The 15,818-nt window shown below is 34.1% G+C and overlaps 2 protein-coding genes and 1 pseudogene across 2 annotated transcripts; 2 read left to right on the top strand and 1 right to left on the bottom strand.

Annotated features, from left to right (window-relative positions):
• The first annotated feature begins 693 nt into the window (after positions 1–693).
• Positions 694–2,030, top strand: LOC110811007 (cyclin-dependent kinase F-4 pseudogene; annotated as a pseudogene).
• A 452-nt stretch (positions 2,031–2,482) lies between these two features.
• On the top strand, positions 2,483–8,568 carry CYP703A2 (cytochrome P450, family 703, subfamily A, polypeptide 2). The gene is made up of 2 exons (XM_022037386.2): positions 2,483–3,631; positions 7,887–8,568. The coding sequence occupies exons 1-2, from the start codon at positions 2,711–2,713 to the stop codon at positions 8,523–8,525; spliced, it is 1,560 nt and encodes a 519-aa protein (XP_021893078.1). The 5' UTR covers positions 2,483–2,710; the 3' UTR covers positions 8,526–8,568.
• On the bottom strand, positions 3,760–5,324 carry LOC148253729 (uncharacterized). Its single transcript, XM_088219667.1, has one exon. The coding sequence runs from the start codon at positions 5,145–5,147 to the stop codon at positions 3,849–3,851; it is 1,299 nt and encodes a 432-aa protein (XP_088075793.1). The 5' UTR covers positions 5,148–5,324; the 3' UTR covers positions 3,760–3,848.
• Positions 8,569–15,818: the final 7,250 nt, after the last annotated feature.

Here is a 15,818-nt window from a genome sequence, read left to right as displayed (position 1 = left end):
TTGATTATTTAGATTGACAAATGAGAGGTGAGGCAGTTTATTTATATGGAATAACATTTTTACGCGGTTAGGATTAATTACTTTAATATATAAGATAGATTGAATGAGTAGAAATATACATGGTATGGGTAGAATAATTAAATACTTTTAAATTATTTACTTCAAAAAATATCTTGTGTTGCAAGTGTAATTAAAATGAATTTTATGAACTATACATAAGAATTTTATTAACTGAAATTAAAATTTATAGTTAAAAATTCTACTACTTATTTAATAAAAAGAGTTTACTAAGATTATGTAAAACAAAAATTTTAATGATTAAGATATATCGTTAAAGATTTTATGGTTAAAATTAAAATTACAGTAGAAGTAGACAAATAAATAAAAAAAAAAAAAAAAGTATTAGTGTAGTTCTTAATTCTTAATTCTTAACTGGTTTCCTAAACCGAACGAAAACAAATAAATCATTCATTAAATCCAGTTCTTAAATCGGTAACTGGTTTCTTGAACATAACTTGTTTCCAGATTTCTAGAAATCCTAAATTTTAAAAGGTTTCCGAAACAAGCAAGGATATGCCAAAACAGAAATCACCAATAAATAAACATAAGCTTCTTCCCATTTTACATCCCATTACCAAATCGCTTCTTCTTCTTCTTCTTCTTCTTCTTCTTCTTCTTCTTCTTCGTGCAACACAAGTCAATCTCTCTGTTTTCCTTTCCTCGTTTAGTTTCTCCCTGATTTGAAAAACGGAATCAATGGAGAAATTCAAGTTGGTTAACGGAGTTGGTGAGGGAGGATTCGGGAGCGTGTTTAAAGCCATCAACAAAGAGACGGGTGAAACGGTCGCCGTTAAGAAACTCAAGAAGCCTTACAATTCATGGCAGGAGGTTCTGAATTTGAAAGAAGTTAAATCTTTGCAAAGACTGAATCATCATCCCCACATCGTGGGACTCAAAGAAGTCGTCATGGAGCACAGTACAGTCTACTTCATATTCGAATACATGGACTTTAATCTGCTGCAACTCATCAAACAGAGACAAGGTTTCCTCTTCTCAGACGCTAAGATCAGGAACTGGTGTTTCCAGATATTTCAAGCCCTTGTTTACATGCACCAACGTGGGTATTTTCACCGTGATCTCAAGCCGGAAAACTTGTTAGCCACGAATGGTAAAATCAAGATCGGTGATTTTGGTCTTGCCAAGGAGATTTCTTCGCAACCTCCTTACACAGATTATGTAGCTACTCGTTGGTATCGAGCGCCAGAAATCTTGCTAGGATCTCACATGTACGGCGCTGAAGTTGATATGTGGGCGATGGGTGCTATCATGGCTGAGTTATTTACTCTTCGTCCTCTGTATCCTGGTAAGGATGAAATACACCAGATTTACAAGATTTGTGAAGTTTTAGGAACACCCACCGAAGAAACTTGGCCTAATGGGTTGAATCTTGCAAAGGCGTACTCCTATAGATTCCCTAGTCTTGCTGGTCAGAGTCTGTCAACCCTAATTCCATCTGCTGGTGAAGATGCAATTCATCTTATCAAATGGCTTTGTTCATGGGATCCTTGCAAACGGCCGACTGCTGCTCAGTGTCTTCATCACCCATTCTTTCAGAGTTGTTTTACGGTTCCACGTCTGTCTCTTCTTCCATTACAACAACCAGGTTTGACCCACAAGAAAACTACGACATTAACACATGATGAAGCTGGTTCAGAAGTAATTTACAGAGAAAAGAAGGCAGTGAAGAGGATTAACATGGAACAACCCCCTCCGGGCTTCACTCCAAAATACGAAGTGTTTAAGAGAAGGAGGGATCCACCACCGGGCTTCGAGCATAAAGTTTTGGAGTTGGACTTGGCTGAAAATTTAGCGAAGATGACGATTAGTTCGAGATTCCCAGAAGTGGGCCAGTTCGTTGGGCCTATACTACCATCTCCCAAGCCTATAGTTCAATGCTGAATTATATGGAGGCCTATGATTAATAGCCCATTGCGTGTAGATATATATATATATGAACATAAATTGTAATTTCCCAGATGGGATCTTTAGAGAATGATATATAAATTTTTTTGTTCTGTAAACAATGTTGATTTCTAACGTAAAAGATTGGATTAACCATCTAAAATATTGGATTTCTTTGGATTTTTCCAAACGAACATAAAATTAAAAACATAAAGTTCTGATGCTTGAATATCCAAGTATCCGAAAACTAAAGTAAATTTTATTTAATCTAATTTACATATTTCTCTTCTATCCGATACTTAAAAGTTTCTGATCCAAAGGGAAATATACAACCCAATGAATCTGTATTCTGTAGTTTTGGTTTGGTTAATTAGGAGACTCATGCATTTGGTTCTTTCCGGTTCTACCTATAAAACTTTGTTATGAGTGAATATGATACACGCAAGTTTCATTTCTTTCACTTAGGATCACACCAAGAATGCTAAAAATTTATAGAAAATAATAATAATAATACGATGACTAATTTTAACTCAACATTTTTTAATTATTACGGCCTGATATACAGAATATTCTCCCTTTTAAAAAAACTATTTTTCTCTCATCCTCTTCTGGCCATTGTTATATATAGTGGCAAAGACTGGGAGCTTCATTCGAGCACAGGGAACGATGAACCGACTGGCACTTATTAGTATCTTTTTCTTCTGTTAGCATAAGCAATTTGCTTCTTTATATAACCTGGGTGCCATCCATGGATTTAACCAGACTTGCACAATCGCTTGTTTTGGCAGCTCTCATCTTGAAACTCCTATGGACATGGTTCAACAAAAGATCCTTGCAGAAAACCAGAAGGCTCCCACCCGGACCACCACAGTGGCCGATAGTCGGTAACCTTCTGCAGTTGAGCCAACTCCCTCACAGGGACCTAGCCTCATTGTGCGACAAATATGGGCCTTTAGTCTATCTTCGTCTGGGCAGTGTTGATGCTATCACCACCAATGACCCAGATATCATACGCGAAATACTTGTCCGACAAGACGATGTATTTGCCTCCCGGCCTCGGACGCTAGCTGCTGTGCACTTGGCTTACGGGTGCAGCGACATAGCATTGGCTCCTCTAGGCCCACATTGGAAAAGGATGAGGAGGATTTGTATGGAACACTTGCTTACGACCAAGAGATTGGAGGGGTTCGCGAAACAGCGAGCAGAGGAGGCCAAGCATTTGGTGAAAGATGTTTGGGCGCAGGCACAAAGTGGGAAAGCGGTGAACTTGAGGGAGGTATTGGGTGCGTTTTCTATGAATAATGTGACAAGAATGTTGCTGGGGAAGCAGTATTTTGGGTGTGGGTCGGCAGGGCCGGAAGAGGCAAAGGAGTTTATGCATATAACACATGAGTTGTTTTGGTTATTGGGTTTGATTTATTTAGGGGATTACTTGCCGATTTTGAGATGGGTGGATCCTTATGGGTGTGAAAAGAAAATGAGGGAAGTGGAGAAGAGAGTGGATAATTTTCATTCAAGGATTATCCAAGAACATAGGAAGGAAAGGGAGAGGAAGAGAAAGGAAAATGCTGGGGATGGAGAAATTGACTTTGTTGATGTTTTGTTGGCCTTGCCTGGTGAAGATGGAAAACAGCATATGGATGATTTGGAAATCAAAGCTTTAATCCAGGTTTTGCATCTTTAGATCCCTTCTTTTAATTATGGGTCTGTTCTTAATACATACATTTCAATATTGGTTGCTCACTATAATGTTAGAACCGAGCTTGAGAACCTTAAGAAAAATCAATGGGTGTAAAATGAACAAGAAAAACTTGAAAATTCATTACCATAGCAATGGTTACAGAACAGACCAATAATGAATCGTCAAAGTATTTGAATCGTCAAATCTATCTATTTTTCCCCGATTTCTTCGAATCTGGAAACTTATGAGGAGCATCGACAGTGCAGGCAGCTTGCCTCTTCTTCTTTCTCCTCAACTTGTCACAGAGGAAGGCCTTCTCTAGCTGCTCAACCCTCTGCGATAACGAGCTTATCAGCCAAGTCTGCATAGCGTTCCTCTCAAACAGCTCTGTCATCAGACTCATCATCTTTTCATTGTCCTTCATCATCCTCTCCAAGAGGTTCGTGTTTCCTGCGTTTCCTTCATCTGCTCCACAATCAGACATTACATTCTCTTCCTTCTTCTCAGGGCAAACAATTGCCAAACCTTCCTCTCCATGAATTCCCATCTTTCCTTCAACTTCTTCTACCAAATTATGAGAGTTCGACGATGAATATAATTGGCTCTCACCCTCGCTACTCCCCAAATTCTCTTCCACCGATTCAGTTGCATCATAAGTCCCTGAAAAATCCTTACCATTTTCCATATCGTTGATCAAATTTTCACAGCTAGAATCAACAGAATGGTTCGCCTCTGGGGATTTGTCTGCGTTGTCTAACGCTTCGGGCGTCCCCTTAAGTTCCTCGCAGTCAAGCGTAGAGCCTATATGATTCTGGAATTGTACCTTTTCATCAACGCCAAATTCACTAGAACTGTCATTGCCACTCACGATATTAGAGGCAGAATGCTCCATTGCAGGATTATTGCCTTGAGCCAGTAGGGTTTGGGTTGAATCAACAGGTCCATCAATTGTAGGTAGCTCCGCCTCCTCTTTGTCCTCAATTATCTGATCAACAACAGCAACGCCTGAGCTTGCCTCCACCATACCAGCTCCTGCAGTCTCGCTTCCAGCAGCAATAGCGTCGAAGATTTCCTGCAAAGCGATTGCCTTCTTGATCACGGCCTTCCTGCAACCCCTAACCCCGGAATCCACACCTCTCACAGAATCCAACCTGAACAGCAGACTCATCAACGTCTCATTCACCCTCAGTCGTTCCTTGGAATCCTTCTGAATTAACTCAACTGTCTCCTTCTTGGAAACCTTCTTCTCAATCTCCTCGACCTCTCTCCTTATTGCGGCGATCTTTTTCACACTTTTCCTCACCAGAAACCCCCTAAAAACCTTCTGAATCTTCACAGCCGATTCGGACCTGCTCCGCTCAGACTCGACAAAGCGGACTGGGATTGACACAACCTTGGGGGATTGCGTCCTTTGCACTTTCTGCATCGGTATCCCTCTCACGCTTGGCACGTATAGAGAACGAGAAGGCGTGTTCCAGTTGCTTGAAAAATATGGACCATCCATTTGATTTTTGGAGAATGCGAGAGTTTAGATTTGATGTTCTTCTATTCGCTTTGTTGTTTTTTTGTTTCTTGGTCAATGGATAACATTAGGGTTCTAGCGCGTTTTATAAAGAAGTTTAACATGAGAGAGGGAAGGTTTGATATGCAAAACAAAAGATCGAGAACATTCAGGTACTATGGAGAAGATGAGCGTTATGAAGCTGTCGATTTCTAGAAGGATCTCTTTGCCCGCGATTACAATGCACGCGGAGCGAATGAGTTTTTATTTATGAAATAACTGTTTAGGCAACGCGACATTTATTAAAAATTAAAATATTTAGTTTACTGAAAGAGCATATATATACATAAGGAAAAAGTATTATTATTTAACTAAAAGAGTATATATATATATATATATATATATGAAAAAAATTGTTGTAATAATTTTACTTGGTTGAAAAATAAAAAATGGAAAACATGACAACATTCATTAATAAGTAAAAAAAAAAATCTATCAATAAAAAAATTACTGTTCTCTTCAACCCAAACAAAATTAATATAATAATTAGTTAAAAATTACCAAAGTACTCTTCTTAAGCGAACGAAAACTATTTTTCATACCATACTCAAGAAACGATTCTTAAGTGCATCTTACCCCTTAATAGAAAGGGAAGCATCGATATTTAGTTTGTACATGCTTGCTTGAGGAAAAGACCTACCCATGAGAATTATGGATGAGCACCAAACAAAATATCTTCTATTATTTTTCGATTATGAACACTATGAAATTCATAGAAGTAATATTGTATTTTCATCAACCAAAATTTGTGATTTTTTTCATTTTTGTTATAAATCTACATGTCTCGTGCGCCCACATGCCTCACAGAATAAGTATAAATCATAATTTATAATTATTTTCAGCAATATTATTTATACTTATAAAAACAAGATTTTCTTGATTATCAAGTCATAGAGGGTCCAACTTTTATACTATATCAAAATATATACACATTTTATAGAGAGGTGTTCTATAATTTCCTCACCCTCATCACACATCGAACATATTGGATTCACATGAACTCTTTTCTAGGCTAAACACATCTTCATTAATGTGTCATTATATGTTCTCAATACCGTAGATTTTTGCTCTATGAAGTATCTTGAGGACTATAAACTGTTCTAGACTTGTACATGACCTTGTAATGATAGTCCCACATTTTTCTTACACTACTTCTACCATGCCTGGAAGTATCATATTTTAGTTGTGTATTCTTCATTTTTTATATCTGCCCAAATAATTTTATCAAAAAACAGATGATTATTTAATAGAATACTTATGATTTTTACTATAATGCGAAAGATTAAAAATACTTTAAATTAGAAAAATATTTCAAAATATCTCACTTGAATATGAAACATTTATTTGTTCATATCGATACTCTTTCATCATTATTAATCTTTAATTTTAGACATTCTTGTAATAATTCCTTAAATTGAATCTACTCAAAAAATTATTTCATTTCAAACATTATAATTCACATATGAATAGATTGTGTGAAGGTTAACTTATTATGTTTAATTTAATATATTTAAAAAATTATAATTATTTGTCTAGCAAAAAACATGTTAATGTAGTTGGGTGTACGTTTTAAACATACAATATAACAATGAGTTTTGGTGGCATGATTATCAATAAACAAAGTGAACATAAATTGATAGGTTTAGTTTATGAAAAATTATAAATTAATAATTTTATTTCGTAAAAAAAAAATAAGTAACAATAAAAAAGATGTGATCGTTGTACTTTGTACGCATGGTAGAGCGAGAAAAAGAAAATTGGTAAAAGAAAGAAATTGCAAGTAAATAAAGATCACGTAGCTAATTAACTTGAGTAAAAGAAAAGAAAATTAGATTAAGAATTTTGTTTTAGAAAATTAAATCCAACCGAAGGGTTAAAAAAAGGCATACCAATTTGGGCTTACCAGTAAAAGACAAAATGAATTGGTAACTTTTACTCTATAGAAAGTTGGAAAATAGATTTTAAAAAAAATTATTTAATTAAAAATAAGAGAAACTTAAAGAAAAAAAATGAGTTTTGTTGTAATTAAGATTAGAAAACTTAGAATAAATATAAAATATAATCAATCTACTATAGGAAAAATAACTTCAAAAAAGTATAAGCTTGTACATTGAAAGAAAGTAGTTGTCTCTTGTTTATGTTGTTTAATCAAATAAAATTTATTTATTCATCTTTCTTGATTCTTTTACCAAACAGTAAAAGTGGAGTGATGAATAAATTAGGTGATATGCTTATTTGCCATTATTTTATTTCTAAAGTATAAGTTGTTGCTTGTTTAGCTAATGAAATGTCAAAGTTACACTTTGAATAAATATTTAAATTTGTCATTATTCTCATTCTTTATTTATTAACTGAATAATTGATATTTTTCCTATAAAAGTTTGAGTTAAAATATGCATGATTTATATCCTCACTAAGAGGTCGTGTAGTGAATAATATGCAAATATTACTTTATTAATGCATTATATTGAATAAATTTCCGCTAATTTTTTTTCTGAAAAAATTAGAAATAGAGAAATGATAATATATCAATTGATTTCATGACATTATTTATATATTGTATAAGAGATATTAATTTTTATTTTTTCCTTTAGTTTTTTATTTTTATTGAAGGAGATTGTGATTGGCATTATTTATCTCTTACAACTATTCATGCGATTTGTCTTGTGCATTGCATGTTAGGACATGATAGCTGCAGCAACTGATACTTCAGCTGTGACTAACGAGTGGGCAATGGCAGAAGTAATCAAGCATCCACGTGTTCTCCATAAGATCCAAGAAGAACTTGATTCTGTTGTAGGCCCTAATCGTATGGTTACTGAATCTGATCTACCCCATCTTAATTACTTACGATGTGTAGTGCGGGAAACATTTCGCATGCACCCAGCTGGGCCTTTTCTTATTCCACATGAATCCTTACAACCCACTATAATAAATGGTTATTATATCCCGGCCAAGACACGTGTCTTCATCAACACTCATGGATTGGGTAGGAACACCAAGATATGGAGTGATGTGGAAGAGTTTCGACCTGAGAGACACTGGTTGGGTAATGGTAGTCGAGTTGAAATAAGTCATGGAACTGACTTTAAGATATTGCCATTTAGTGCTGGAAAGAGGAAATGCCCTGGTGCACCACTAGGGGTGAGTTTGGTACTCATGGCTTTGGCACAACTCTTTCATTGTTTTGATTGGGCTCCACCAGAGGGTTTAAGGTCTGAAGATATTGATACAACTGAAGTATATGGTATGACTATGCCAAAGATCAAACCTTTAATAGTTGTTGCTAAGCCACGTTTGGCCACTTATATTTATCACTAATCTAAATGATAATAAAGTTTTATATAAGTAAGCTATTTTTATATATTGTAGTTTTAAATGTTTTAAAAAAGGTGATGATTAGTTTTTTTCTTGATTGAAATTGGTAGCACAAATATATAAATTGATTTTTTTTTTTCTTTTTCACTTTTCTTCAAGGTGAAGGCTTTTAGCTATTAAAATATATAAGTACTTAATCATTATATATATATATATATATATATATATATACACACTATTTTGGGACCGAATGTTAAATTTGGATTCTTTAATCACATAAAAACAATAAACGATTATATTTTATTCTTATTAAAAGATTATTCTTATTTTTAGTTTAAGTAAATAATTAGTAAAATAATTTACTTGTAAACATTCATGTACAATATTTAAAACAACAAAATATGTAATACTTTCTTGGGATGCATGAGGATTTTCTCTAGTAGCAAATTCTCTTCAAATTATTCTTGGATCTTCATCTTTATTCATTAACCACTTTTGGTCAACAATAGAAAATGTCAAATTGTTTCTATACCCAAATGCTTGAATATAAAGGAGCATAGAGAGCCAAAAAAGCTCTTCTATTTTCTTCTTCAAAAGGTATACTTTTTCCTACTTGTAACTAGAGAGTTCTAATTTGTATTTTATTAGATTTATAAAAAATAAGTAAATATAGATTTATATTAGTAAAAAACAATAATGAATCTAACTTATTATGTTGAAGTCAAACGTTTTATCTTCATTTCCTCTTAATAAAGTAATGTAATAATATCTCAGCATTCAAATCTTATTTTAATTTGTTGGAAATAAGTTATTGTTCTAGTTAATTTTTTACGACATATTAGTTGTTCTTTAATTTTTTTTATTATTGAAAATAAGTTATTTTCCTAGTTAATTCTTTATTTTCTTCACATTATTGATAATAGTTACTAACAAGTTGACTCTTAAATTGTCCGAACATTCTTATGAAATATTTATCCTAGCTTAAATACCTTCTCAATATAATAACATGAAAAAACTTACATTCTCTAGTCTAATGAATGCAACATTCTGACAAGTTAAATTCTAAAATATTTATTATGTTTGACTTATGTTATTAGATTTAATCCATAAATCATCTCATTGCTTATCACAAGGTAGATTAATAAATTTTTTAATAACATGTAAAATATATTGACATTGATTAAAAAATATTAGCAGTTTCTCAAAAAAAAAAAAAGGAAAGAAGACGATAAAATTAAAGAGATTTGACATGCTAATAAATAATCTTTTGTTAAAAAAAAATTAGAAATCACGATAAATAATGACAATGTCTAAGTGGTGGTTGATAAAATAGTATCTGGAATAACGATGTAACATCCAGTCCCGGAATTTAGGTATGGGATAAACAAATTATATTAATAAAGAAATTTAGAATTTTTAATTTTTAATTTTTAATTAAAATTTTGAAGAAAATTATATTTTGGGGTATTTAAAAATAATTTTTAAAAGTTATGACCAAACTGAAAATAAGAAATGACCTATTTAAAATATAAATTAGAAAAAATCGGGATAAAAGTACAAATAATAGAAAATGGATTATGTATGACTGTCACGTCAGTAGCACGACCAATCACCGTGCATCGCATGGAAGACACATGAACATGCCTCCACGGGGGAAGCCACGCAGATGATCCGCGTGCCAACGGATCTGACGACCTAGATCTACTCTCGCACGCATGGATGGTCCATATTTGTTTTATCTTTAGACATGATCGAATGACCTTGATTGCATCCGATCGTGCGGTCCAGATTTATTTCTTAGATAAGATTGATCTGACGACTGAGAAAGGGGCACATCACCTTGAATGAACGATCCAGATTTAATGAAGATAAGTATTTAAACTCCTCTTCTCAGAAACCCTAGCCCTAACCGCAACTGATCCCGTCGAAGAATAAGAAGAAAGGCTACCCGGCCAACCACCATCGCCGTTGCAACTGATCCTATGCCTCTCCACACTCATATCAATGCCGAAAAGGAAAGTTGGAAATCGAGGGCGAGGTTTGGCCAAGCTGCTGTACCCGCGACCTAAAACCCCTCCGGTGAGCCCGAACCCCCTTCATGTTTCTTTTTATTTTCCAACTGTTGGATTTCTAACACTTTTTTAGTGCAGGACAATTAAAGAAAACCCCTGGCCACGTGGGAGGAACGGTAGAGCCGCCACGCCAAAAAATCACCCTACTAATAAGCTTTGATTTTTTTCTTTTTTTCCGGCCAACAGAGGCCATCTAACCTCGAATTTTGCAGGTTTTCACACAAGATCACCTAAAACCGACCGAAATTGGCAAGACCGAAAGGAGACACCATTGTAGGCGACAGAGCTGACACCAGAGCATGGTGGCACTGTCGTGCCGGAACCCAAAACTGGCCGAAAAATTCTAAAACCCTTATTTTTGGCCTTTTTGGGTATTTCGGGATATGTGACGTATGTTTTCGATTTTTGCAGAAAAAATTCAAGAAATCTGGGAACCACTAGGAAGTGCAGTGGAAAAGACGGTATTTCGAATACTGACTCGGAATAAGAATCTCTCACCATTTCCTCTGTTACAGTGAATTGAAGTTAAAATAATAGTAAACGGTAGTCTAAACAGTGTTGTGATTCACTGATAATTAAATACAAGTTGTCAATGGAACTGACAAATTAATTGAGTTTTTGTCCGTTATTAGTTTTGTCATACTTGTCATTTTCTATTGTACTTTTATTTGTGAGTTCATTTCTTTTATTTAATTATTTTTTAATTAAATATTTATTTATTTTATCTGATATTTATTTTCATTCCATTAGTTTATTTCATTCTGTTGTCTCGTGTTATTTTGCCCTAGTATATTCCCTTTCGTTTCATCCTCATGTTTTATTTTATTTCATATACGTCTTATTTTATTCATTTAACCTATTTGTTTACATGAAAAATTTCTATTCTATGTTGCCTCTTTGTTCCGTTATTTATTACAATTTTTATCTCTATTGGTTACCAAGATATGAATAACATGCCCTTTTATGATTTAATGTATGATCTCATGACTGCTAGTTGCTTGAGTAACAATGAAACATATATGTGCATAAAATAGTGACATAAGCCTAAAAGACTTATCGGGTGCCATGGAAAATGGTGTACAGACCTGGTACATAGGGCAAACCTTACTGTAGAGATTAACTCAGTTGAACGGGGTTGAGAAGTAATATACTGGAAGGAGTTGGGAAGTATTTGTTTACCTTCATACCAGACAGGGTATTGAGGCAGTGGTATGTTTGACGCTCATTATCGGACGGGGTATGCAAATGACCGCTAATTTAATATATTGGATATTGGATCAACGTGTAGGAGGAACTCTATAGACCCTCAGAGATACTGCTAAGTAAGTAAAAAGGTAAATTTTGATTATTGTTGTTTTCTAAAATGGCTAATGAATTGTTATCTTGATTTTTGCATTCACAAGTCGTATCTGAGAACAAAAAAAGGTGAGTATGAACTACATTTTTAAAATTAAATGAATTTACCTAAAAAGGAAAATGACTTCATTGGTTGTTTGTGATTTTCACCAACCTTTGATTTTCTGTGTCGGTTATTAAATGTTGATATTCTTATTGGAGTAGTGTAGCTCATTCTCCTTATTTAACCATTTCAGATCATGATGATGATGACTATGATGTGGATCCTTAACAGTAAAAAAGTTAGTGACTAAAGGTTACCTCCTATTTTCGATCGGAATTGTTTAGCGGAGGTCGACCTTATAGGTTTCTAGTGCATTTTTATTTATGTTATTTTTATCTCCTTTAAAGAACATTTTCGTAACCCTATTGGGTATTTTGATTTACTGTGTAATGAATGTAAACCTTAAATTCTCAATTACTTTCGCTTATATTTCATTAATTCAATATTTCTATTCAATTAAATTTTGGACTTTTACAAATGAATTTTACTCTATAAATTTAATAATGTGTTTATTTATTACACTATACTTAAAGTAAATTGTGCATCAATTTTTTTTTTTTTATAATTGAGTTAACTACCTCTTTAGAGATAAAAATTTAATCATTTTATTATTTTACTATAGTAAAATTTTTAAAAGACTATGATATATTTTTATCTATAATATGTGTTGTAAAGGAATTAAAACCATTTTAAAATTAAAATTGTATTGTTGTTTTTTTTTTTATAATCATACAAAACATTTTTAGTTACCATTAATAAGAAACTAAAGTTTTTAAAAAATTATTACCATTTTTGGAGGACATACTTTTGTTTTAGCCAAAGAATTATTTATCATATTATAGTTAAGTCTCAAAGGCTTTTTTTTTTATATATAAATTTGCCATTAAACTTACAAACTATTTTAATCCATAATCTTTTTTTATACAAATATGAAAAATGTTGATAAAAAATAATAACACTAATAATTATTTTTTATTTGCTTATATTCTTTTTTACATAACCTTAGAGTGATAACATATAAAGATTAACTTTAATAAACAATAGTAATAATTAATTTATTTAATTTAAATTGTGTATATAATAATATATATTATGAAAAAGAAAGCCTAGAAGAATGATCATTTTTTGAACTTTTTAAGCTTTTAGTTTTAGATAGGAATTGTAGCGACCCCGGTATCTTAAGTACGAAAGGGAAACAAAAGGGTTAAGGTTTACATTTCTTACACAATAACTTAAAAGTATTAAACAGCATTACAGAATTCACCATTTTGAAAGAAACACAAGAAATAGGAAATAAACAGAAAAGAGAAAATATATAGCATCTACTCGCAATCTTCTTGCGGATTGGGATCTGGAACCTAGTCCTCTTGATCTGTATATCATCGACACAAAAATAAAGGTGGGTATAAAAATCATGAAAATAACTAATAGAGCACTAAATTTAGCAAATCCATTTATCAATCATAAAATTATTTACCGTTCATTTACAATAGTGGAAAACAACCTATGCAGACAATAATATCATACGGATCATAATTTTATGTAAGATCAGCAACATAGCACATATCATAAATCTATACACATCGTCAAATAACCAAATAATAACTGTCACCTTTTCACCAGTCCACTAGTATCTATGGGAGTTCATAGGAATATCCCCACTACACGTGATCCATTTCCTTTAACAATTTTAATCACGGACCGTCCCCATTCCCTGTCCTGTATGAGCACCAAATTATTTTAAATCTCAATACCTAGTCTGATATGAGGGTGAAGCGAGCCGTCCCCATAACCCGTCCGATATGAGAGCCAAATTACCAAGTCTCCATACCCCGTCCGGTATGAGACAAAATTTATGGTAGGGTTCCCTATGTACCCGGTCTGTCCACTATTTCCCAAGATATCTAGTAAGACTACCGTTCCATCTGTTTATTTAATCATACAACTTTTCCGTTTTTCTTTAGTCTATGATCACATAAGCAAACAAACATGCATCAGGGAATGCAATCATATCTCAATTTTCCAATCGAACAATAGTCACGTAAGTCAACAATTCATGCATTCAAACCATAAAATTGATAAACCAGATACTATCATGTTTTTAAACTGTAAAATAAATCAACAAGAATTAACAAAGAATAATTTTCAGTTTGGGCTCCATTAACAATCCGTAATTAATTATGTACATTTATTTAATTTGCACAAATATCATATTATTATTTATTTAGACTTCAATTCTATGATAAAGAATAGAGTGATGGATCCTTACTCGATTTGACACCCGAAAAGTTAAGTTGTTTACTACGCCTATGGGCGGCCCTAGGTTCCCTTAATTTTTATCCAGGAATCGAAACGTGCTAATAGTACCTACAAATGTTCCAAACAAACTCAAAATCATTCCCAGGACCCATTCGGCCAATTTCAGAACTCTAACACGGCGCCTCCGCCGTGCTCCGGTGACGACATCGTCGCCTACGATGGCATTCCACCTCAGGTCGGCTGTTTTCAGCCGTTTTTTGGCCGAATTTGGCCAATTTTACATCAATCCCTGTGAAAAAATACGTTAAAGGATCTCGATTTGTTGAAAAAATATAAAAAATCGAAACCCACCGGCGACAGGGCTCTCTAGTGCGGCGGCTCCTCTGGCTCACATTGCAGTTAGGTGTTTTGCTCTGGCCAACCTGTAGAAAAGAACACGGTGATTACAATGGTGGAAAAATTATATTGAACGAGAATCGAGAATGACCTCATCGAAGGCATTTTGTGAAATTTTCCACAGTAGCACTGTTGGGCTTTGCCGGCGTTTTTTGACAAATTAGCCGGTCGTTTTGCTTCAATTTGGTCATGGGTGAGCTTAGAATTGAATTTTGTGCAAAATGAGAAGTTTTTACTTTTTTTGGCAGTCGAAAAGGGTTCCAATGCGGTGGCGGGTGGCGGCGGTCGGCTCCCTGGCGGCTGGGTCGTCTTCTCCGGTGAGGGGTTCTGACGGCTAGGGTTAGCGTTTGGTGCGGATGAGAGTTATTTAGATCCGTCCGCTTTTGATCTAGACCATCCATCGTGTTTGATCTGGACCATCCAATCGCGATTAAATAAGAAGTTAATATGGACCGTTCATCGCGATTAAATATGGGTCGTCCATCGCGATTCACTCTGGACCATTCGATCGCATTTGAATCTGGTCGTTTGATCGCGGGCATGCGAATCACCTACGTGGATTCCCGCGTGGTACTTTGTCAGTGCGCATTGCCACGTGGCACGTCCTGATTCGTCAGGGCTGCTGACCGGGCGTCCCACGTTGCATAACTTCTCTAAATTGCACTTTAACTCCTAATTTCAGATTTTTTTTTCAAAAATATCCCCAAAACCCAAATTTTTACATTTTTTTTCAAAATTATTTCCAATTTCATCCTCATTCAATTTTTACCCCAAATAAAATAAAATAAAATACAACAAAATAAATAAATTAATAAAAAATTATATTTATTAATTATTTAATTATACACAAATTTTTTTTTATTTTATTTTATTATTTTCTTTTTTGTTGTGGGTGTTACAATTCTCTCCCCCTTAAAAGAAATTTGGTCCCTCAAATTTGTCTCTCACTCAATCAAACAACTAGGATATTGGACTCTAAAGTCTGATTCTAGTTCCCATGTGGCCTCCCTCAGTGTGTGGTTTTGTCATATGACCTTTACAAAGAGAATTTATCGGTTACGGAGTAATCTACTCTTTCGATCCACAATGTCGACTGGTATTTCCTTGTATGACAGATCATTCTGGAGTGGAAGAGACTCGTGGGCCAAGACATGAGAGGGGTCTGGGTTG

This window comes from Carica papaya, chromosome 5 (assembly GCF_054855325.1).
Source record: "Carica papaya isolate Zhongbai chromosome 5, ASM5485532v1, whole genome shotgun sequence".
NCBI classification, from domain to species: domain Eukaryota; kingdom Viridiplantae; phylum Streptophyta; class Magnoliopsida; order Brassicales; family Caricaceae; genus Carica; species Carica papaya.
The sequence above is the reverse complement of the archived record's forward strand: the minus strand, read 5'-3'. Positions and strand labels throughout refer to the sequence as shown.

Excerpts from the sequence above, each read along its gene's own strand:
- CYP703A2 (XM_022037386.2), top strand. The coding sequence starts at position 2,711 with ATGGATTTAACCAGACTTGCACAATCGCTTGTTTTGGCAGCTCTCATC. Across the intron at positions 3,632-7,886 it reads AAATCAAAGCTTTAATCCAG|GACATGATAGCTGCAGCAAC; the intron begins GTTTTGCATCTT and ends ATTGCATGTTAG.
- LOC148253729 (XM_088219667.1), bottom strand. The coding sequence starts at position 5,147 with ATGGATGGTCCATATTTTTCAAGCAACTGGAACACGCCTTCTCGTTCT.